General features: G+C 45.4%; 1 protein-coding gene across 8 annotated transcripts in view; it reads left to right on the plus strand.

Moving 5' to 3' along the window:
• The window catches only part of LOC142589820 (mitochondrial adenyl nucleotide antiporter SLC25A23-like), an 88,978-nt gene that overhangs the window by 55,778 nt on the left and 8,058 nt on the right, over positions 1 to 25,142 (plus strand). For 6 of the 8 annotated variants that reach the window (XR_012829981.1, XR_012829979.1, XM_075701414.1 and 3 more), the window contains one exon: positions 5,849 to 5,996. Coding sequence is in view for 5 of the 8 variants with exons in the window: in XM_075701414.1 (XP_075557529.1) it covers positions 5,849 to 5,996 (148 nt within the window). In the remaining 3 variants the exon portion in view is untranslated. Of the gene's footprint in view, positions 1 to 5,848; positions 5,997 to 6,147; positions 6,258 to 25,142 lie in introns of those variants that run through there. The other 2 variants (XR_012829982.1, XM_075701433.1) reach the window with 2 other exon arrangements.

Genomic DNA, 25,142 nt, shown 5'->3' on the forward strand with positions numbered 1-25,142 from the left:
AAAAATAATGGAGGGTATTACGCAAACTCTGTCCACTGTTCCCCGAAGTTAAGACGCAACGAAGGGCAGAAAAAGAACTCTAGGACAGAAAAGAGCATCACTTGCGGCCAGTTTATTGCAAGTAAGCAGGATCATATTTATAGGTGAAGGTGGCCAGGTGTCTACATACGTTTGCGCACAACACTCAAACAAGTTTGCATCATTATCCAATCATATAGTGCAGAAACTGTAGTCCATACGTCATGTTTTATGTCGTTGAAATAGGCCTTCATTAATTCCCGTGCCGGGGAGTCTTCACTTTTACCAAGAATGCAGATATGGAAAAGATCCGACTCACACGTGCAGGAATGATCCGGTCTGCGTTCAATAAATTAATTGCAAGTGACGCTCTTTCCTGTCCTAAAGTTTTTTTTTGCCCTTGGTTGCATTTTAACTTTGGGGAATATGATGAACCAACTAGCCCAGCAACAAGTATTGTTCTGTCCACTGGATTTTGATAGGGATTGCTTATGCTAGCCGTTGTTTATTTTTTCCCTTCAATTTAGCAAAAATAATTAACGAAGTTTAATTCACTAACTTTTAATTAACTTGCATAATCAACAAGTTGTCAGTGCAAACGGGTTCCTGAACCATCCCTTAGGCTTGGTGAAAAAACAGTCAGCAGATACTATAGGCTGCTGTGAACATCTCAGCCAAATTTTGCAGTTGCGCACAGCGCATGGAGCTAGCAAGCTTAGTGCGATGTTACCTTTTTCTCAAATGCTCTCTTTTTAAAGGGCCCCTCACCACGCCCCATGGCAAATTTTGGTTATATGCTGGTAGTTGCGCATCCTCTAGGGAGCGTTCTGCCCCCCAAATTTTTTATGTCGGCTCATTAGTAGCCGACATTAATATTTCAGTGCCACGAACCCATGATTTCAGCAGGCAGGCTCCACTGCATAGCAAGACTCTTTCTCCACTCGCCTCGTCTATCTTCCGCAAGTGAGATTCGTTCCCTGCGTTGTCCCATGCCAGACGTCGAGGATCGTGTGACACGTGTCACGGGCCCTGCCTTCACTTTTTTTTCTTCTCACTTTTTTTCTTTTTTTTTTCTTCCCCCCCCCCCCCCCCCCCCCCCCCGGTCATGCGCATTTTCGCTGGCGGTGTTGCGTGCGAGCTGTTATCGTTTCGCGCAGTGCACAATTTGCGTGCTGTGCACAAGGCCACATGTCTTTTGCACACACATGTGCACAAGGCCACAAGTGCATTTTCGCAGTGCACAATTTGTGCGCTGTGCACAAGGCCACATGTCTTTTGCACACACATGTGCACAAGGCCACAAGTGCATTTCTCAGTGCACAATTTGCGCGCTGTGCACAAGGCCACATGTCTAGCGGTATAATTCAGTGCTGCACGTATACTGAGGCAGAACAAGTGGATCGCAGAGCATGATCACGCGCTGGAACATTGTAGAAAATGGCATAGTTTCGGTACCTGTGCACGTGACCACGCGTCGCTCGGGCACGCGTCGCTCTGCCATAGCCTTCCCAGTGCTAGTCATTGAAGGAGTGGAAGCACTGCATAGGGCACGTTTGATTGCCAATAACTCCACTGCTGCTAACCACACTGAAGTACTTTTTGCGGCAAAGTATTTCTGAAAGATGCTATTTCAACTTCAAGTGCATTTTCGCAGTGCACAATTTGCGCGCTGTGCACAAGGCCACATGTCTAGCGGTATAATTCAGTGCTGCACGTATACTGAGGCAGAACAAGTGGATCGCAGAGCATGATCACGCGCTGGAACATTGTAGAAAATGGCATAGTTTCGGTACCTGTGCACGTGACCGCATGACCGTGGGACCAAGTAGATGAAGCAGAAGTACATCTCTCTTGCTTCGGTACAAAGTAAAGCAAAAATATGCAGACATTCCATTTGTGTGTTTTATCATTTCTCTAAACTTCAATTCGTCAATTCAAGCAACATATCACACAAATAACAGATGGTGCCTTGAATAATTCTCGAAGTCACGTGTCACCACGAGCAACGTCACTGTGGACTCGATCGAGTACGTAGGCACAGGGACGCGAGTAGGTCATCCTCCGGCTTGGAGCGCAGCAGAGAAAGAAAAACGGCGTTCGGTTTGAAATTTCAGGTCTTTCCACAGCGTATAGCAATGTAATACTTTGCAGAAATGATCGTTATTGTGCAATGTATGCTCTGCGCATGTCAGCTCAAAATGGCCAGACCTGGTGCGGGGTCCTTTAACGGAAGCCTGCTCCTCACTTTTTGCTGGATGCTTTATTTTGGAGAATAAACAGGCTGAAGCAAGGGAAAACCTGATTTTCAAATTTCGTTAAGAATTAGGTGCTTGCGGAAGAAGCCAACTATCGTCTGCTGACGCTCGGCCGAGGCCACCCGCGTAGGAATTAAACTTTGGCTGCCCTGCTTATCGGTGTCGTAGCCGTCGGGTCTCACTAATTTCAACTAGTTTTGAACCCTCAACTAGCCTCAAACCATACGAAGCATAAGTCAGGCCACACACATGCTTGCCAGCATGCACTCACTCCTTGCCGCTCCTGGTTAGACGCTTTAACAGACTTCATTTTATATTGAGCTATTGACAGCACTTCAAAATGTGTAAGCTGGATGTGGCTACTATCCGTAGGTCAAGCTGGTGCAGGACAAAGCAAGTCCGCTCAACGTAGCACAGCCAGACGAGCGTGTGAGCACAAGCACAAACTCAAGCCCTGTCATGCACAAAGCAAACGCTGTGCGTATGTAGCTGTGGTCTGCTATATAGCGTATATACCGTGGCCACCACAGGGTGCCGCAACGATTCCGCTGGCTGAGTGCAGTGCTGCTCACTGAGGACAACCACGTTTGGCACATTGTAGGTGTCAAAATCGCAAGTAGTGACATCTACGTGAACATCCAAAATCAAATTTGAACTGCATGCGATGGTGACATTCAGTAGGCGGAACATTCTGGGCACGCCTCGCTCTGCCATAGCCTTCCTAGTGCTAGTCATTGAAGGAGTGGAAGCACTGCATAGGGCATGTTTGATTGCCAATAACTCCACTGCTGCTAACCACACTGAAGTACTTTTTGCGGCAAAGTATTTCTGAAAGATGCTATTTCAACTTCAAGTGCATTTCTCAACTCTGATAAAAAAATGGTTCAGGGCCCCTTTAAAACATCACCGATAACAGCACTTAAAGCAGCCTAGGTCTCATGTGGCCCTTCCCACAAAAAAGGAAAGGCCCACAAAATTTAAATACCACGTAACACTGCGTCCACGTGTCATGGGTTATAGCTCTCTCCAGCTTAAAACTTGTCAAATACGGCCGCGCTCTTTCCACAGTGCATCGGCACCTTTTGGCATGCATCTTTAGTCCTTATCGAACGAGCTGGCTTTGAAATTGCCTAAGATGCTCAGTGTACTAAGTTACAAAGTTTCCGCTTCAGGCTGTCATATTGACGTGTTTTCACAGAGTATTTCTTTAATTTGGTGGGCTTTTCTTTCTTTGGAAAAATGGGCCACACAAGAGCTAAGTTGCTTTAAATGCTGTCATCAGTCATTTCTCAACATGCTACACAACTTTCCAGCTACAACTTGCATTGATGCAAGTTGTAGACACAACTTTCAACTACACAACTTGCATTGATGCCTAATCAATTAGGGAATATACTTAGTAGTTAGCTAATCAAATTTATAATTATTTTAATTCTTGGTGAAATTTTGTTGGGATAGCCAGTAAATTACTTCACTGTTGAAGGGTGCCTACTACTGACTGTAGCTGTAAAGGCACAGTAGTCACGTGGCCCAGCCTAGAGAGTAAAATTTGTTTTCCACTGTGCACCACCACGGTACTTCACATTTCAAAACATGGTGACTGCTGGCACGCAGTAGGACAGGGCATTGTCACTTCTGCTGGTTGACATCATATGCGTCTTGACATAATAGTCTCAAAACTTCAGTTCATCAAAATTATGAGAGACATTCGGGTTTCAGTTCGATCCTACAGTGGTATAATGTTTAGGCATTGCGTAATCAATATTGTGTGTTTCGTGTAACTAGAACCAAACTTTAAAATAGAGTGATACACATTAGATGTATGAGGCCAACGGCATGCTGTTCATAGTCATCTTGAGTTACTGAGACTATTTTTGAAATGCAATTAGATTGCTAATTAGTTATGTTTAGTTATGCTACATTTTAAGTGTTCATTTTAGGGCATAAGTTGTATCTGAAAAGTTGTCAAGCATGCTCAGAAACACCTGATAAGTTGTTTCTATGTTGCCTTTTACATTGCTTCTTTTTTTCTGGGCTTTGAAGAAAGCCTGCAAACAAATTGAAAAAGGAATGGTGCCACTGTGTAAATGTGCTTCTGGTTTGCAGCGATCTCAATGGTATTTCAAAAGAACAAAAACCAGTGTGTTTGCATGAACATGATGGATCTTGATATTCACAACGAAAATGCTGATGGACATTGGACGCCATGGGCGATCACTTTTTCTTTTGCAATTTGCATGTGGCCTTCGTTGTGTCAAAACTCGATTAAGAGCGCTGAAATCCAGACACGCAAACACACACTGGCGACTTCTTCTTCCCCTTTTGCTTGCTTTTTTGAAAGCTCAGAAAAAAAAAAACTATGTAAAAGGTAACTTCTTGGAAACAACTTTATTAAGAGTTAATGAGCCTGCTCTACATCTTTTTAAATAAATCTTATACCCTAACATGGATATTTAAAACTTGGCATAATTAAAGTTAAATAAATAGCTAATTGCACTTCAAAAAATAGTTTGAGTAATGCAAGACTATAAACAATATGCTGTTGGTCTTATTCATGTAAGATATACCGCTCTATTTTTTCAGTTTGGTTCTAGTTAAGTGAAATGCCCATTACAATCAGTAAAACAAATTTGTGAGCCTGATCTTATTCAACATGCCTTGGTTACTGTACAAAGAAAAATAAAATGAATTGTTGAGTTTGTGTGGAAGTGTGAAGCTTGTTAATTTCATGGCACTTCTAGATATTACCTTTTCATTATTTTAGCTCATTTCAGTGCAACAATAATTGTTGGATTATCTAGGTAAATCTAGTATCACTTGGTTTTGGAAAGGGTCATGCGTTAGTGACTGGCTTGTCAAATCTGTAAATGCTTGTTGTACATGAGTGAACATCATTTCGACTATTACGGAGTTACAAAGCTGTTGGAATTTTTCTTCCTTGTTATCAAGAAATTTGATGTATGTCTGGATTTGAATGTTTCATTATTACGAGCAAGTATCAAAGCTTGTACGTCCTTTTGTTGTTGACATAAATCCTGATGGTGAGTTGGTTCTAACAAAAAAAGACACGAAACTTTGTGAGATTTTGTGCACAATATTGTTTTATATACCTATGCTTAGAATACAAATGCAGCTGCTTATACTAATTAATAAGTGCTTTATTTCAAATAAGGAAAGCCAGAGCTTTGCTTTATTTGTCACTTTGCACAGCAGGGTAATTGAACTGCATAGCTTGAGGAAATCTGTCATCAGATCAAACATTTGCCTATTTTTCTACTCGCATGATGCTCCCTCTTTGACTTTGTGCTATGTGTTTAGTAGACTAATTTGCTATTTTTGCAGAAACAAAATTTGAGAGAAGTAGTCTTCCTCAACAATCGTTACGATGATGGGAGCACTCTAAAGTACATGAATACTGTTGTTTTCTACAAGCCCCTGCTTTATTCTCTGAGAATATGTTGATAGTTTTAAATGTAAGGAAATTTTTTGAGCAGCCGTATTTTTAAAGCTGTCAATACCTTAATTTATTTATATTTTTCTAAATTTTTGAAATACATTCCTTGATTTTACCGCAGACGCTCAAGAAGCTGTACCTACGGCGGCATGACCTGACGGATGATCCTGGCATCCTTGTGCTTCTAGGCTGTGGCACTGTGAGCAGCTCCTGTGGTCAAATTGCCAGCTATCCATTGGCCCTTGTAAGGACCAGGCTGCAAGCACAAGGTAGGCATGCTATGCATAAAAGCCAAAAAGCACCTAGTCATTGTAAATTACTCGATGCTGGTTTTACCATGGACTTCAATGCAGCTTTGTAATCATGTTAGTCACTTTGAACAGTTGTAACAGCTTCCTTATTCTTATATCCCACACCCAGGCTTGCTGTTTTAAACATATGCAGCTGTGACATGGTGGCTGCGGCATTCTGCTGAGCATGATGTTGTGGGTTCAATTCCATACCATGGAGGCAACCTCCAGCATGGGTGGAATGTAAAAACGCTCAAGTATGTGGATTTAGGTTATGGGGTCTTTGGGTCTCACAGGAGTACTGACCACCACGGGTTCGAGCTTAGCGAGCCACAAGGCCACATCAGGTGTCGCCTCTAGCCCGCCACTGCACGCGAGCTCAGGCCACAAGGGCTACTGAGCGATGCACGCAAGAATACGGTATTGCCCTGAGTTAACAGAAACTGGTTATTGTCTGCTTTGTTGTTCTCCTTGCGCGTAATTGTGTTTGCTCCTTGTAAGCATCCGAGAGGCAAATGCTGTTGACCTTTCTCTTCCATCAGACATTTCATGAAAATTCACCACTCCCATACCATATGCTGACGAGTCACAAATGAGTCCCAGGGACTTCTTTACATCCTAAAATATGAGAATTTTACTCTCGAAAGTCATATCCTTAGTGGTTTCAAATGCCTGCTTCCATGCTTTAGTCCAACGCCACTTCTGTTCTTTCTTCAATGGTTCATACAGCCGCTCAGCTACCGTGGCTAAGTCTCAAAAGAATTTTGAATATAAATTCAGAAGTGCTAAATATGCCCTCTGTTCTGTAATGTTTGCCGGCTTTGGGGCGTGCCGAATTGCTTTGATCTTTGCCAATGACGACTAGATCCCCTCTGCAGAAATTTTGTGGCCCAAATCAACGACGTATTCGCGAAAAAATTGGTATTTTGCTTCCTTGAGCATGAGATTGTAGTTACCCAGCCGCTCTGGCACTTTGGTCACAATGTTGTAGCAATCTTCAGTGCTGCTACCAATGACAATGACATCGTCTATATAGCATCCAACCTGAAGGATGCCTTCCAGCACCTTGTATGTAATTGCTTGAAATATAGCGGGCACACTTGCAATTCCAAACGGAAGTCTTTGGAACTTAAACAATCCTAGGTATGTATTCACTGTCAGCAGTGGTTTTGCGTCATCACTAAGTGGCACTTGCTGGTTAGCAGAGGATAGGTCTAAACGTCTGATACGCAAAAGACCTTGCCACTCGCAAGCATAGAGTACAAATCTTCTGGAAGAGGGAGTGGATAGGAATCTGTCTTGAGTACTTGGTTGATGGTCACCTTATAGTCTCCACAATGCCTAAATTTGCCTCCCTGCTTAGGAACTACAACAGATGTGGCCCAATCGCTCTGCATTACTTGTGTTACGATTCCGTTCGCTTCCAACCTTCGCAATATTGTGGTGATTCCTTCCTCGGTTGCGAATGGAATTGGTCATGCCTTGCAGCATACTGGTACGCTTTTTGCTTTTATGGCAATTATAGCTTCAAAGTTTCACACTACTTTCAGCGTGCTATGGAATACCGCTGGACACCTCTCTCCTAGCAATTTCACTTTGATCTCTTCTCTTAACTGCGTACACCATTTTCTAGTCAAGCTACAATTTTTCTATCCAGTTGCAAGCTAGAAGCATTGGTAGACCCTTGTTGTTGTCCTCTACCACATATAATAGCAGCGTCTCACTGCGCCTGTTATGTTGTACCTTGACAGCTGCCTTTCCTTTCAGTTTTAATGGTTCTCCTGTTTACGTCCTGAGTGAAGTTCTTGCAGGTTTTCATTTGATTTGCATGAAATGCTCCTTGTAAACGCTTTCTGACATGAGATTAGCTGCTGTGCCAGTGTCCACAAGCATTGGGATGGGCGTCCCTTCAATGTTTACAGAAGCCTCGTAGCCACGCTTTTCTCCTGATGCGCTTAATACGACATGGTAAATCTGGGATTCCTCAGTCTCTTTGTCAGAACTTTCAGCACAGTTTACCGAGCCCTTCACTTGGCACATCACTTGCAAATGCCCAGTCCTTCCGCATGCTCGACATTTCGTGTTTTGGTACCAGCATCTGTCGGGATCATCCCCTTTTCCGCAATGATAACAAATGCTCTTTTTCTTTGCTGAACAGTCTTTCTTATACCCCTGTCACATGGGCACCCACAAATTCTATTTAACTCCTTCATCTTTACATCAAGGGAGTTGTGCCCCTTGTCACACGGTCTCCCTTGTGCCAAGGAATTGAATGGAGATTTCGGCAAAGGGAGTTCAGCAATGACCATTAGAGCTGGATGAAGTACTCTCGTTCCCAGATAGCTATAACTGCGAGGAAAACCATGCTAATAAAAGTCGTAACTGGCTCACTTACAAATTTTAGCATTACCGTCTACACTCGTTTCAACGAACCTGCGTGCAACAGACTTTCGGATATAACAGACTATATTTCAGCCTTAGTTTGTTCTACCTATTTTATTATTGCAACGAAGTTCGCTTTTAATCGACCATGCTACAACAGACTATCGGCTACAGCGCACGAAATTAGCGACAATTTTTTTCAAACTAGGGCGTATAAAACGTAGTACTTTTGCCATGTCGACATGGGCCAACGACTGAGTTGCGAGGGTCGGCTGACGGTCGCAGCTCAGCATCGCTTGCGCGAGGCAGGAAGGAAGGCGGGGCGGAAACGCACCGTCTTGTTTCGTGCGCGAGGCACGGGGGGGGGGGGGGGGGTCCTACTTCGGTGGCTTCTGTGTACGGCGCGGGCGCCATCAGTATGTTGAAAGCGATCTACGAGGTGAACAATGTGCGCGCCCGCACGGGCCTCATCTTCAAAGCTATCTGCGATGTGAACAAAGTGCGCCTAGTGCCATTAGCATCGTATGCACTGTGCTTTCGACATTTAGTTCACGTTGAAGCGAGAGACAGCACGAAGGTCAATTCGCTCGCTGCTGCTGCCACACTTTCTTAATTTGCTATCGCAATCGATGCTTCACCTTTCGGGCAAAACTGCAGCTTTTTTGTTTGTTTCTACTTTGGACCTTTGTCACTGACTCTTTGCAATAAAGTTGGTAGACATGGCAACCAAAGTTTCGGAAGTGAGGTGTTTCGAATATTACGGACTTCGGATAAAATGGACGTTTTTTTGTTGGATTATCACGGTCCGTTGTAACGAGAGTCGACTGTATTATTTTGTTTTGCCTTGGTTTATATACCACATAATTGAAGTTCTTCATTTGTTTTTAAGGACATAGCACCTGTACCTTCTACACCAATGGTTTGCCGTGCCCCATGCGGAAATGTTGTTCCTCCATTTCGTTTCTTTATCCGCTTCGTCACTCATCTGGAAGCAGTTGAGCTCACCGCAAACGCGTGCACGTTCATGACTACATAGCACAGAATCACAACTCGAAGCACACCAGTCGAAAAATGTGACCCACACTACCTATGCACGAATATGGTGGCTAGAAGGGGGCAGTATAACGGGTAGCATATCTTCCCGATGCGACTAGGGGCGCTGAAGCAGGCTGGTGTGCAAGGACAAGCTGCGGCGCGGCCTTTGCCAGTATAATGCCAACGAGGTCTGCTAGGCAAGCGTAGGCGTGTGGAACATGTTGACCACGCTTGTTTGCACATCGGTCATGATCAATGGGAAGCGTTGCACATTTGCCAATGTAATTATGTCGAGGTGCGTGGTGTGTGATATTATGCTGTTCATGTGTTATGTATTAGATAATGCGGCGTGCCCTCAAAGCGTCGAAAGCACGAACGTGCTCTGTACCCGGGTGCAGAAGCAAGTACAGAATGTGCAAAGCCGAGGGGCCTCCCTATTCAGACCTCCTAAAGACGCAGCTCCGCGTGAATTGTGATTGCGACTTGCAAAACATCAAACGTGTTGACAAGGAGTTGACAACAGTGTGTGTCCTTTGTGAATGGCACTTCAAATTGAAGCACATAGCAAGGGCCTTTCTGCATGTGATAAACGGGCAAGTAGTCACTAGAGAAGCAGCTCGATGCAATGCAGACAGCATCTTCACGCAAAAATTTGACAGGGGAGGCGTATTCTACCCTGGAGATGAGTTAGCCACACTCATTAAAGCACTAGAGCATGCATTCACATTATTTTTTTCAACAGAGGAGCTTTATGCGTTCAGTGTGCATGATTTTATGCAGTTCTTGAGCAGCTTAACATTCCGCCAAGTGGGACATGAGCTCCATGACAGAGAGCTCACTACAAAAATGATCCAATCTATGGTGTTAACTAGGCTGCACTTTTTCATATTCAACAAGGACAAGGCTCTTCAAAGGGAGTGCCAGAAACATTTGAAGTTAAGGAGAGTGAAGTCGAGCCTACTGCTAGGCTCGGTCTGATGTGTGCATGTTGATTACTGTACTACGTAATAAAGTGTTTCCTCTCGTCTTGTGGACCTATACAACAAAAGCAGGGATGAAAAATATTGTGTGCATGTTGAGGTTCGCCAAAGTGCCCACATATATGCGCCCACAAAGCCCACATATTCAGGTTCGTACTTGCAAACAAATATACAGCCTTAGAATAGAGAGATAAAGTTGACATAGGGGTAATGAATGAAACCGTAACTAGGCTGGCTTCAGAGGCATCAGTTGAAGTGGGAGGTAAGGTACCAAGGCAACCAGTAGGCAAGCTCTCCCAAGTAACAAAGGACCTAATAAAGAAACAACAAATAATGAAAGTGTCCAACTCGAGAGATAAGATAGAATTTGCGGAACTGTAAAAAGTGATCAACAATTTTTATCACAATAAAAGTAGGAGACACTGTACGATTCGGTGTCCGACACAACGTCGGACACAATCACACCCGCCGCACGCCATATCAGACGCCGAATCGTACAGTGGGTCTCCTACTTCACGGCAGCAAGCTCAAGCTCAGGCTGCGATCATTATGCGAGAACAAGAAAAAACACATCCTTGATTGGAAAGGTGGGGGCTGCATTCATTACACAAGGGCATTCATTTTGTGAGTAAATGCAGTAACGAAATTTCACTGCTACCACGAAGGAATACTGAGGCAATAAATTGAAGCTGCTGTGGGCACAGGTGGTCAAATAATTGAATTACATGGGGTTGCTTGCGAACACGCCTCTAAAATCATGTGCTGCACTACAGAAAGCTGCTGCCAAAGTGGAACAGCCTTTGGTAAACATGAGTAGCGGTACTAGTACCAAACGCAAGACTCTCTTGCCATCACATTCTGTATAAAGTTCAAGTGCACATGAGCACACAGCTCTTCCCATCTAGCCCGGCCTGCACGCCCTGTCTTGGAGGTAACGCGCTGTCTTCTCATGTGTCTAGTGCTGGAGATTGCATAATCTCTATTTTCGGAGTCGCATTGAAGTGAGAACCAGACAGAACATTTGCTTCCCTCTGCCTGCGCTCTTCGTCACTCCAGCGTTTTGGTAGCAAGTGTTTGCAGTCATCAAGAAATCTGTTCTGTTACCTGTATGCATACCACCATGCTTGTTGATTTAATTAGTAAGGAAATGTTTATTACAATTTATACGGCCAGTGAAACTATGAACCTGCTTTAGTTGTCTAATCCTTTGCTATTGTTACCAATGATTTGCCCTTTCAAGCGACATTGTGACATCTTTACATTTAGAAGCAATACTTCTAACATTGCAGAACGTCTACCAAAATTTCTAACACCATACCAGATCTTGCTTGATTTCTTGGACATCTCGTATGCATGCTGTCACAAGTTTACAATAAATATGGCCGCAGTCAACAACAGGTTGTCACTCGTCGCCTCGATTTCATGCGATTTAAAGCTTTCTTTGCGGCATCCGATGGGTTTTGATGCTGCATTTTGGACGAACTGTGTGGAGATCAGTCCACTGATAGCGTTGACTCAACTGCGGGCAACTTTATCAGTCGTGGACGCAAAATATTCGTTTGCTTCGCTTCCTGCCACTTATGTGGAGATATTGTTACGGAAAGATGAATGAAGAGAGAGGAAGAAGATCGTGGGACACTGGCTGCTGCGTGTTGTTGGTGGTCAGCCAACTTAACTACTCTCGCTCATTTTGTATATATATTGTAAATACACACTTTCTATACTCCCAACATCCCCGTAGCATATTGGTGGGAGGTGCTGGATCCTACAAGGTCACCGTCGCCAGCTACGTCGCTGTCCCCTTCGGTTGTGGTTGTGCAATCCAAGGATCCTGGAACTTTCTGCAGGACCGATGGCGCCGACGTTGAAGAGTGGGTGGCCATGTACGAACTCATGAGTGGAATCAACAGATGGGACCCTACACTTATGCTAGCTAACCTGTTGTTCTACCTAAGAAGCACGGCAAAGGTGTGGTACGAAAACCACGAAGAGGAGCTAACCAGCTGGGACAGAGAAGTTGACAGAGTTTTTTGGCAAACCAGCCGGCCGTAAAATTGCCACAAAGCAGGAACTGGCCTCCTGTGCCGAATCCCCCACGGAGTCCTATGTCTCGTGCATCCAGGATGTGCTGGCACTTTGTTGTAAAGCCGATCACGACATGACAGAAGCTGAGAAGGTCGGGCATGTGCTTGACGGCGTTGCTGTTGACGCATTTAATCTGCTCATATGCAAAAGCTGCTCTAGAGTTGATGCTATAATTAAAGAGTGCCAACAATTTGAGCAGCCCAAAAGCCAACGCGTCTAGCAACCATTTGCCAGACTTCCCAATAGTGCCACAACTTCGACGTGTGAAGATCAACCCGCACAGCAGCATGCATCACCATCAGAGGACGTCGTGCAAAGCGTTCAACGTCAAGTGGATGCGATGGCGCACTCAGCTTTCTGTTCACTTAGCCCTGATGCTACCACTTTTTCAGTTCCCCTCGTACAAGCCATCGTTCGGCAGGAACTTGAAAACACAGGTTAAAGTTCTGCCTGTGCTGTCGCCAATCCCAGAGCTAACAAACGCCCTTCTACTATTTTCGCTCCACCCCGACACTTCTCTCTGCGTTATCGCAACCCGACTGAGCGGAAAACTGCGGACGACCAGCCGATATGTTTCACCTGTCGCCGCATTGGTCATGTCGCCCGATACTGTTGCAACTCATGGCCCTCAACACCTTGCATGCCGACCAACCTGAGCCGTTTTGATGGAACTGCCCGCAATGTTTCGCCCGCCGCCGAGTCTCACAGTGCCCACAACTCTGCCAGGAACACATGGTACAGTCCCTCAACATCGCCGCGTGGACACCAATCTTGTTCACCGCAGCCACGTCGCCTTTCGTCCCCTGTGGCTTTTGGCCACACCCTTTCGGAAAACTAAGAAATGCAGCCCTCGGAGGTGGTGCTGCATTGCCTACTACTGCAGCAAATCCTCTGTCTGTGCCCACAAAGAGAAGTGTAATTGACATTAAAATAGATGGCCTACCTGTCCAAGCACTTGTCAACACTGGAGCCCACGTATCTGTGATGAGTGCTAGCCTACGTAGACGTTTAAAGAAGGTCTTCACGCTAGCAGCTGCCCAAGTGCTTCGTGTGGCCGATGGCGGCGGCATGCTGGTTGTTCTTGGAATGTGTATTGCGCGTTTAAGTATAACCGGCCGCCCTACTTCTTTTCTCTTTGCTGTGATCGACAACTGTCCTCACGAGGTTATCCTTGGATTGGACTTTTTATCCACTCATTCTGCTCTCATCGACTCATGACCGGCGTTCTTCAGTTGGAACTGCTTCAACTCGCCGATGCTCCGAGCACCGCCCCACCGCACTTGTGCTCGCTTCACAATGTGCGTCTGTCACCCGAGGCAGTTACGTCACTTTGACAACCCAGCCACAGGTTCCTGATGGTGAATATGTGCTTCACCCCATCATCGACATGCTTTTGAACCAGAACGTTGCTGTTCCGCATACGTTGGTCACGGTTACTAACAGCGACGTCATTCTACCGCTTCTGAATTTCAACCTGTGCCCTCAAGTGATTCCGGCCGGCATGTTCTTGGCCAGCATTTCTAGTGGTTCCGAATTTGACATTGAGAGTCTGAATGACGAGAGTGGCTTATTAGCGCCAATTGCAGCTCACAGCTCTGGTTCCTTAACGGATGACTTCGTGAAAATTATTGCACCTGACCTCACCTCTGCACAGGCCACGGACGTACGTCACCTGCTTGAATCGTACAGTGACATCTTTGATTTCGGCGACAGGCCTTTAGGCCAAACATCTGTCGTTCACCACCGTATAAACACTGGAGACACGAATCCTATTAGTCGGCGTCCCTATCGGGTATCGCATGCTGAACGTCGAGTCATCCAATCAGAAGTGGACAAAATGCTCCGCAAAGGGGTCATCGAACCATCAGCCAGCCCTGTCGTTCTTGTGAAAAAGAAAGATGGTACCTGGCGTTTTTGCGTCTATTATCGCCACTTAAACAAGATCACGCGCAAAGACGTCTACCCACTACCACGCATTGATGACATCTTGGACTGCTTGCACAGAGCTAAATACGTCTCGTCCATTGATCTCCGATCCAGCTACTGGCAGATTTCAGTTGATGAAATGGACCGTGAGAAGACGGCTTTCATCACACCGGATGGCTTATATCAGTTCAGAGTCATGCCCTTTGGCCTATGCAATGTTCCTGCGACATTTGAACGTATGATGAACTCTCTTCTGCGAGGCTACAAATGGACCACCTGTCTCTGTTACCTTGAAGATATTATTGTTTTTTCTCCCACATTTGGCAGCCACCTTACCCGACTCACTGCCATTCTTGCGGTCTTCCGAAAAGCCGGCCTCCAACTGAACTCTACGAAGTGTCAATTCGGGCGCCGTAAGAATACCGTGTTGGGACACCTCGTTGACGCAACCGGTGACCAACCAGATCCGGAAAAAGTTCGCGCCGTACGCAGTTTCCCTGTGCCACATTCTGCTTCTGACATGCGCTGCTTCATGTGCCTATGTTCTTACTTTCGCCGTTTCATCAAAAACTTTACCGACGTTCCTCGGCTTTTGACAGATCTTCTAAAGAGGAACACGCCGTTCTCATGGGGCCCAGTGCAGGCTCACATGTTCGCTGCCGCTCTCATTGGGTTTGTGACCACCCCTCCGATACTTGCTCACTTTGATCCATCTGCACCAACCGAAGTCCACACTGATGCAAGCGCGCACATGGCGCGTCAAGTCGCCCAATCTCGCTTATTAGCCTCGCAGCATCTGCGAAAAGAGCATTACGACCGGTGCCATCGCGATGTTCAGTTCACCCCAGGTGCTTGGGTGCTGCTTTGGTCACCATGTCGTCGGGTCGGCCTCTTCCTTGAAGCTTCTCTCTCGCTGTACAGGGCCTTATGAAGTTCTATGTCAAGTTAACGAAGTCAATTACGAGATCGCGCCGTTACAGTTTCATCCATCCTCAAGTCCGCCGCCTGCCGACGTCGTGCACGTTTTGTGGCTGAAGCCATACTTCGCTCTCAGTTCTTCGCCTACCATGTGCCGAGACGGCGCTTCACCACCCGGGGGCCCTGTTACGGAAGGATGGAAAAAGAGAGAGAGAGGAAGAAGATCACGAGGCACTGGCTGCTGCGTGTTGTTACTAGTCAGCCATTTTTAACCCCATTGACTCTGCTTGTATATACCTTGTAAATACAGTGTTATATCCCCAACATCCCCGTAACAATATTGTTAAATTGAAAATATCTCCAGATATTGAAAATATCTGGAGCAACATGAAGCTTGTTCTGGGCCCACTGGCAGCTCCGTGCCCTCTCAGCGGACATGCTGTTGGCTATTGTCCAAGATGAGTGCGAGTGACTTAGATCAAACACCAACATTTTTTTATCCCTATACAGCTCCCTGCAGAACAGAATGCTAGCTGTAATTGGTGCTGGAGGTGAACCCACCCACTACTCAACTTAGGGAACTTTCAGAAGCGCACCCCACACGCAAAAGTTAGACTTCGCACGAGTAAAGCATCAGTGGCCTCAGCAACAATACAATTTTTCTTGCTAGTTGGCAGCTCTCCTTGTGTTTGTTTATGCTTGTTGCCTATGCTTTGCGCAACATTTCGTTTGTCCAAAAAAAGACCTGTGGCGGCGGAAAACCTTCAGAGGAGACCAGCAGAATTACTGACCTATTATAAGGCGTTTCAGCACTACGATTAAGTTCCTGTGACTGAGGGAATGTGGTTCCGACCAAATACATCGACGTTCAGCCTGCTTAATGATGCAAGCAATGACTCGCATATAAACAAACACTTGCATTGTGGATTGAACGCATTCTGATTTTTTTGTTCACATTTACGGCATGTGTTGTCGATTTCCATGAGTTTTTTGGTCACAATCGAAGTCACATCAACCAATTCGCGAGCACCTTCGAGCAAGATTGAGCGTGTGACCACTCTGACCAAGAAAAGCGAGCTAGATGTCATATCAGGGCACATGGTATGGGCAGCTGCTGCTGTAAAATATCACATGCAGAAAATACCACACGCAGAAAATATGGCTTTGCTTCATAAACCCTCATTAGTTTCTGAGTGCAGTCAAGTCCTGAGAATGCCTCGCTGTGGTGGCTCAGTGGTTAGGGCTCTTGGCTATACTGAGCCGGGATACCCAAGTTCCATACCAGCAGCAGGTGGCGAATTTCAGTGGAGGCAAAATGCGAAAATGCCTGTGTGCTACGCGATGTCACTGCACATTAAAGTGCACCAGGTGATCGAAATATTCCGGAACCCCTCAACAGCGTCTTCATAGCCAGAGGGGCTTCGCGGCGTTAAACCTCATAAACCAAAGCAAACCAGTCCTGAAAAGTTTGCCACAATACATGCATTTAACTGCGATCGTGGCACTGAGCAGAGGAACCGCTCAGTTGTCATACGCGGAAACTACACAACACGCCGCAGTGAGTAAAGTGCACTTTCCCGCAATGCGATCGCGGCATGCTCAGGCACTACAAGCGTGCAGAGAGTTAGGCGTACTTCACAGCAAAGCAAGCACGGCGCGCTGCCGTGATTTAGCAGACGACACGGAGCCCCGACTCGAAGCCTCTGTGCGCCTGCGCCGCTTAGCTTCGATGTGCGGCCACGCCGTGTGCACTGGCATTCCACGGAGCGCAACCATGCTACGCCTTGTTAATACTAAGACTGGGCTAACTTGTACATTGAGCTCTATGGGAAGATAAACAGGAGTCAGGAAAGACTGCGTTATAGCTGGCCCTGCACCATAAGCGGTTACATTATGAGTGTTCTGAGCTGCACTTTTATTTTTATCTGTATGTTTCTTGCACAATTATGTGAAAAAAAAATTTACTGTTCCAGTGCTACTCACCTATGTCGCTGACTTTAACAGCAGCATATGGCTCTTGGCTTTCCCACTGTAATAATCTATTGACCAATACATTAGTATATTCACTTATACTAGCTTGTGTTCGTGGATAGGTTGACATGCTGTTCTCCTTGGCAATTTGCAAGCCAATGATACTGCCGAAGTTAAGGCACAGAAGCTGTACCTGCGGACAACTTTTCTTGGCTACGAAGTGAAAGCTACGGTGGTGGAGCTTCTGCACATGACTGTATTCATACGCCATGTAGTCAGTGCGAACTTGGCACTGGTTTCGATTTCAATTTCTTCGACCCCGCACAACTTGTTTACTTTTGTGAAGACAAAGCCAAATAACATGGCATGAATCAATCAATGTTTATACATATCCGATGTGTGCTGAGCTCTAGCAATGCAGCCTGCGTCGAAGCCCCAAGGTGGCCATATGGCCTCGATGTCGGTTAGGACATGTAAGTACAACCAACGCTGGTGTCGGTAGAGCCATCGCAGCGGTCAGTTTGCTTGCTCGTTTTACGTGCCGACGGTTGCACTTTCCAGATGGGTTCATTTCCTTTCTGTGTAGACACTGCAAACACTTGTTTTATGTGCTTCAACAGACTTCTGTTGCTTAAGTTGATCAACAGTCTCCGGGGAGTTGATTGGCAGCACAGCAAGCAACAAACACTCACCAGAATACGTGGGTGCCATTTTGCCTTTTAGATATGCATAAAACGTGTGACGGTCTCACGTGTGTGAAAACTGCAAATTAAGTGATATATAAAAAAAATATTGTTCCCTATTTACCATGTAAAAATATGTGAACAAAACTGCCGGACTTCTTCCAGCAGTGGTAGAAGAGGCACGCTTTCATTCCGGAGCCTTCGCTTCATAGCCAAGAACCGTCGTCCACGAGTATAGCAGCATTCCGGCCGCATCTCCATTACATTGCAGGCGAGCTGCCCACCACAGCTGAATGTACTCTGGTAGTGGTCACGTTGTAGTCACACAGGCAGCTGAGAAATTTTTTTAATTACAGGGTGTCTACCAACCGGAAAAACCGGGGATTTTGAATTGTCTGGAAATACTCAGGGAGAACTCAGAGAATTTGTGCTTCTATCAGGGAAAATTAGCTGTAATTTTATTGAAAAGGAATGAAAGTCGCGGTAATGCTGGCTCGAGTAACAGAGAGGAATCGTAACAAATCGTCTTTGACGCCATGTCGTCATCTGGAGGAGTTCCCAGTGTACAGTCAACGACGGACTCGAAGAAGGCTATTCTAAAGATGACAAGGACAAGGCCGCAATTCCTCCAACTACCGAGAGAGGAAGAGAAGGTTGTCTACCGACTGCAGGCAGGACTTCAACTTTCTAAATGGTCATAGCTTGCAATAGCACAAGCAGTATGCACAGCAAGTGGAATATCACTGCAGACTTTCAATGAGAATGTTACAGTGCAAGTGCAGAAGCAAGATAATGTCATTTTAGCCAGCAGCACAGATACTGAGCTTGCCCGCAAAGTGCTCTTCAAGATTCAGGAAATTCAACTAGGCAGACTTGTTTACAAGCTTAATGCAAATATAAAAGTCCGAGAAGATGTTGTTAAAGGTGTAGTACGTGACCTAAAGCCAGGAATGACTAATGAAGACCTCATGTCCAAAATCACGCCAGAGGGCACATACACGGTCATAGACGCAAGGATGCTTGGAATGTCAAGCTCGGCCCTGATCTACTTCGAAAGACCGCATGTTCCTTTGAGAATTAAAGTCGGTGGAGCCGTACCAAGTTTATACAGTACTGCAAACTGTGCGGTGACATTGAGCACCAGCAAGATGTCTGTCCACACCCAAAACAGAACTTCTGTCATTTTTGTGGTAAAATTGGACATCCCCTAGACCATGAATGCACACCAGTCTGCAAAATATGCCAACTTCCGCATGAAACAGCAGGAAGGGAATGTAAGAAAAAGCTAAAGCCAGCGCCACCACCTTTCAGAGTTAGGCAAAAGCAGGAACAAGCACAAAAAGAAAAGCAGCAGAAATGAGATCTGCGCTCGCACTCAGACTTCCTTGACCCAATAACATCTAGCAGCAGCAGCAGCGCCTTGCTCCCTACTACCCCCTTTCCTCGGCCATCCCGTAGCAGCACGAGATCCATATCAAGCCGACCTAGGTCCAGGTCAGGCTCAAGATCGTGATCTAGTTCACAAAAGAGAATATTGTATGCAGATATTGTGACCGGCAAAAGCACGAATAGGGAATTCGAAGAAATGGAGGGAAACGAAGTTCAAGCCAAGCTAGACAACAAACGTTCATAGGAAAACTCGTCCAACGCTGCAAGGAACAAGATATCATTATCAAGGGTAACAGAACGAAATCAAGCAACACCAAAATCTTTACCAAGGAAGAGTTGCAAGTGATGATCAAGACAGAAATCCAGAAAGCAATGGGACTAACTGTCCAGTAAGTCATGCAACAGCTACATCAATACTTAACTCAACAACTGGCACCAATCCAAGCACCATTTCAATACCTACGCTAAGCGAGATTTCGTCACAAGAGCCACACTAGACGATAAGCATTCATGAAAGAAGGTGCAAACTGGCATGCATGATGCCAACAGACAGGCCAGAAACACCGACACGGATGACAAATTAGAACAGAATGGGAAGGCGGATAAGGAAAAAGCACCCACGTCAGCCTTTCAAGATCTGGCAATAGAACTGCAGATCACTTCGAAACAAATGAACAAATCTTCAAGAATTGGCAGAACTTGAACAGCCTGAGGTCATTGCCCTCCAAGAATCGTATGGCAAAGACTTCAGAATCCAAGGATACGAGACACATGCCGGCACACACCGTACTGCTATTCTCACCAAGAAGACTCGCACGGTCTACAAGCACGATCCCACGCACATGGAAACTGAGCACACCCTAATTGAAATAATACCGGAAAGGAAGACGCACCAGAGCCTCTTCATCCTCTGTGTCTACAGCCCGCCCAAAGATCCCCTTTAGTACTTTGATATGCTCCTCAGGGAAACCAGACAACTATAGAGAGGCCACAAGATTGTAGTGATGGTTGATTTTAATGCACCACATACGGCTTGGGGATACAATCAAACCACTAAGAAAGAAGTGAATGTGCACGACAGTACAGCAATATCACCTGATGGTGTGGAACGATCCGCATGTGCCCACGAGAATGGGCAATAGTGTCTCTCGCGACCCCAACCGCTATCTGACCTTTACTGCGGGTATCAGTAGGGCGAGTGGACCAGACTCGAGGAGGACCTGGGCAGCAATCATCATATTATACAATTTGAAGTACTGCACGTTAAGGAACAGATGCAAACCAAGAAAGCAAAAGTCACAGACTGGGTCGGTTTCAGGAAAAGTGACAAAGCCAGTAAAATTGAAAACATTGAAGCTTGGCTCTGCACCATCGTAAAGGAAGCCAAAAAGCGCACCAAGGAAATTCAATTGACGACGGACACACCAGCAGTTGGACCACACCTCTCCCACCTATGGGAAGCCTGAAGAGGGCTTCTCAAATGGTGGAAGAAGATGAAACACAACCGGAAACTCAACCAATGTCTCGCCCATATTACTCCATTGGCCAAAGTGTACGCTGAGAAGCTTAGCAAACGAAATTGGAACCAAACGTGTGACCTACTTCAAGGCATGCTGAGTGTGAGAAAGACATGGCACATTCTCAAATTCTCAAGTCGCTTTTACCAACAACGCAAAACAACACACAACAGAGACATAACATTGCAAAGTTGCTCCACTATTACCAAGATACAGAGCAGAAAGTACTGGAAGAAATAAAAAATAAGCTCATGGGAGGAAAAGCTCCAAGCAAGAGTAATCCAAAGCCATACAAAGGCACACCCAGTCAAGAATTGGACGGACCCTTTTTCCATGCAGAGATCAGGGCAGCACTGGCAAAGCTAACTCGAAACACCTCACTGGGAATGGACAAGGTCACTAAAAAAATCCTCCAAAATCTCAAAAAGGAATCGGTAAACAGTCTACTAAACTATATGAACAAGTGCTGGGAGATGGGCAAGATCCCGGCAGCATGGAAGCAGACCGAAATCACTATGATCCCAATGCCCAATAAACCGCTGCAAGTAGGGAATCTACCCCATTTCCGTGGCATTGTGTGCAGGAAAGCTGATGGAACACATGGTGCACGAACGTCTCGCTCATCACCTCAAAGACAATGACCTGATGCCCAAAATAACATTCGGCTTCAGGCAACATCTTTCCATGCAAGATGTGCTATTACAACTCAAAGAAGACCTAATAGACTACCTGGGGAAACATCACACGTACTCCATTCTTGCACTCGATGTCAAGGGTGCTTTTGACAACGTGGCGCACGAGGCGGTACTCCACAACCTCCAGGCGACCGGCTGTGGTGAGCGATTGTTTCGATACATACAAAACTTCTTGTCAGACAGAACGGCCACCATTGGGGTTGGCAACCTAAGAACCGAAAACTTTTAAATGCCAAACAAGGTAACGCCTCAAGGGTCGGTAATCTTGCCTTTGCCCTTCAACATCACAATGATGCAATTGCCTAAAGAACTAAACAAAATAGAAGGGCTCAGTCACGCCTTTTATGGAGACGATATAACAATACGAACCAAAACACCATCTACAGGCCAAGGCAGTAAATTGCATCGAACTTTACTTAAACAATGCGAATTACAATGTTCACCCGAAAAATCAGGACTGCTGCTGCTCAAAGCGAGAACTCGAGGCAGACCACCAGCCTATGAGCAACCTGACTAGAGCATAACACTTAACAGAATCTAAATACCACGAGTGGAGTCGTTGCGAATACTTAGCCTTGTCATACATAAAGACGGGTCGGAAGCCGTGACCCTCCCTAAACTTCTAACATTGCTCACGTAAGTGTCGCACCTCATTCAGAGAGTTGCAAACCAAAGACACGGCCTCAAAGAACAAGAAATGCTGCATATCGTACAGGCGCCCATCACGAGCCGGATCGCATATGGCATCCCCTATCTGGCCCTGAAGAATGCAGAAATTGAAAAACGAAACATCATGATTAGAAAAGCTACCATGACTGCATTAGGAATTCCCGAAAAAGCATCTACGGCACGATTACTCAAACTCGGCCTGCACAATACGTGGGAGGAACTCACAGAAACGCACAAAACAAGCCCCGTTGAAGACTCAAATTGACTCGCGTGCTCCTTCGGCTGGGTTACGATGTGGAGGCAACTGCGAAATCAGACGAAAAATCTAGACTCCCAACACACATACGAGACTCAATCTTAGCGGCACCTGTACCCCGCAATATTCATCCAAACTTTCATAAGGAAAGATGGCGGGCAAGAGCAAGAGCACTCCACAAGCAATTATCTGCAGACCTTAACACAAGATTCACAGATGCAGCTAAGTATTCAAGGACACCTGCTTTTGCAGTAACCGTAATTAATACCAAAGGCAAATAAAAGGCCGCTGCAACGATAATCACAATAGATTCGGACACGGCCGAAGAGGTGCCAATAGCACTGGCCATCTCCACGTGCACTGAAAATGCCGTAATATTGAGTGACTCGCAATCCACATGTCATAATTTCCGAAAAGGCATGATATCCACCCAGCTCTGAAAATCCCTACGTCATCTGGATCCCTGGCCACGAATCACTGGCAGGAAACGAAGCGGCACACGCTGCAGCCCGAGATTATACAAGCCGGGCTTTCCTGCCAGAGGGGTTATGAAAGACGACAAGGTCCGAAGATATTCCCAAAAAATATTTGGATATCCTGCAGCATTACAAATTAGAAAGAAGGGTATACCCCTTACCGCGCCCCAGTTTCACCAGCGAAAAGACAGCTGCTCTGAAGCGTCTCCAAACAAACTCCTATGTGTACTACACTGTAATGCGCAGAATGCACCCCACCCAATTATCATACCTTTGCCTATCCAGCGGGGCGCCGGACACCCTTTGTCACATGGTGATGGGGTGTCTTGCTGAACCCAAAAATCAAAAAGCTCAATCAAGAACTGAAAACAAAAGCACAGAAGAAGACCGACAAGAATTGTGGGAGGCCATGCTCGTGGCCCTGGACTTGGAAGGCCAGTTTGGAAGCTGGTGAACCAGGCCAGGGAAACAGCAAGGGCCAATGGCTACCTTGACTGAGGAGGCCACCTGCCTTGGGTGAAGAAAGAACTCTTTCTCACTGATTCGCATTATTAAATCTTTGTTCTCTCTCTCCCTTTTTGAAATGCTTGAGACCAATGAATAACTTGTGCATGTAATTTGAGTGAGGGATTTACACCTTTTTATGAAGAAGCATAGCATGACTGACTTTACATACTCAAATATTTAGTTACTATGTAATTATGATGACTCATAAAATGCTCAAAGAGTCATTCTACCACCTTGATTTGCTTTCAGTGGAGTCTCAAGCACCATCTATGTTTTTCACATGTATTCACAGTTGATCATAATTCGCGACTGAAGGGGATGTATGAAAATAACTGCTTCTGTATGCATCTCCATTTTATTCGTACATGTATTTGAGAATGTTCAGCTCGATTTGCAAAAAGTTTTACCATATTTTTCAAAGATATCTTATTCACTGTGCATTTTACTAACCCCTCCCTTCTGATTTCTTTTTGAATAAACGCTGCTTCTTACTATTCAAACTGGATTAATTCGTTCTTCTTTTTTTTAGCATGCTTACTGCAGAGTGACAGCATCGGGCGACATGGTGTCAACCTGTCTTGAAATTTTGTCACTCAATGAATTTTGCAAAGGCACTCGGAGAAAACCTGGAAAACTCGGGGAATTTGGAAATGTCAATTCGGTAGACACCCTGAATTAGCCGCTTACTACCTTCAGTCAGGGCATTTACATCAACCCAACAGAAGCAAGTCAAGTCAGCTTGTTGGGCTGGAATCAGCTTGTTAAGTTCATGTGAGCGCCATCGCATCAGACTGAGCCAGCCCAACCACACGAGGTAGGTTGACTCAGCCTGACCCCAATTGAAGCGCACATGTAAACACAGACGGGTCGGGTCGGTGATCCAAAGCCAGCAGCGATTAACTAGATGCATTGTCTTAACCTCTGGCCTCTATGAAGGCTGTCGCAATCTCAACCCGTCAGATACGATGTTCATGTAAATGCTGTTGAGTCAGCTGTCTGAGCGCGACTTCTCACTTGACCCGTTCCTGTCAGGTTCATGTAAATGTAGCCACTGTAAAAGGGGCCATTACCGAGTAGGAGACCCATAGAATAGAGTTTTAGTTTGTCCGTAAACTTTTTTACCATTTGGGGTTTAACGGGTTACTGGAACTGTAAACTGCACTAGCAAAGCTGGTAGCGATACCTTGCGATTCTTTGTCCAGCTACAGTGAGTTTTAAAATTTTTTGTCTCACGCAAGTATTCTTGTCAAAGGTATATCATAAAAGGAATTCACAATAACAATTATGTCACTATGGTATTGGTACGACACTGCAGTATTACCTTTGTGTGATTTCTGGTTAAACTTTGCATCACAAGATGTTGCTACTAGTGTTGTTAATTCAATACACTGCTCCAGTAACCTGATAAATTGTAAACAATAAGAAGCTTGTGCACACATTAAAACTCTCCATTGGCTGAATTTTGCTAGCAAAAAAATAATTTTTAATGCAGCATTCCAACTTGTGTAATGTGAAGTGCACTGGAATTGTGTGCAGTAGCACACAGGTTGAAGACAATGCCAGCTTTATGGTGATGTTTGTCTGCTATATTGTGTGTCCTTTGTGCACACTTCTACTGCAGTGTGCATATATTGCC

Source organism: Dermacentor variabilis, chromosome 1, assembly GCF_050947875.1.
Source record: "Dermacentor variabilis isolate Ectoservices chromosome 1, ASM5094787v1, whole genome shotgun sequence".
NCBI lineage: Eukaryota > Metazoa > Arthropoda > Arachnida > Ixodida > Ixodidae > Dermacentor > Dermacentor variabilis.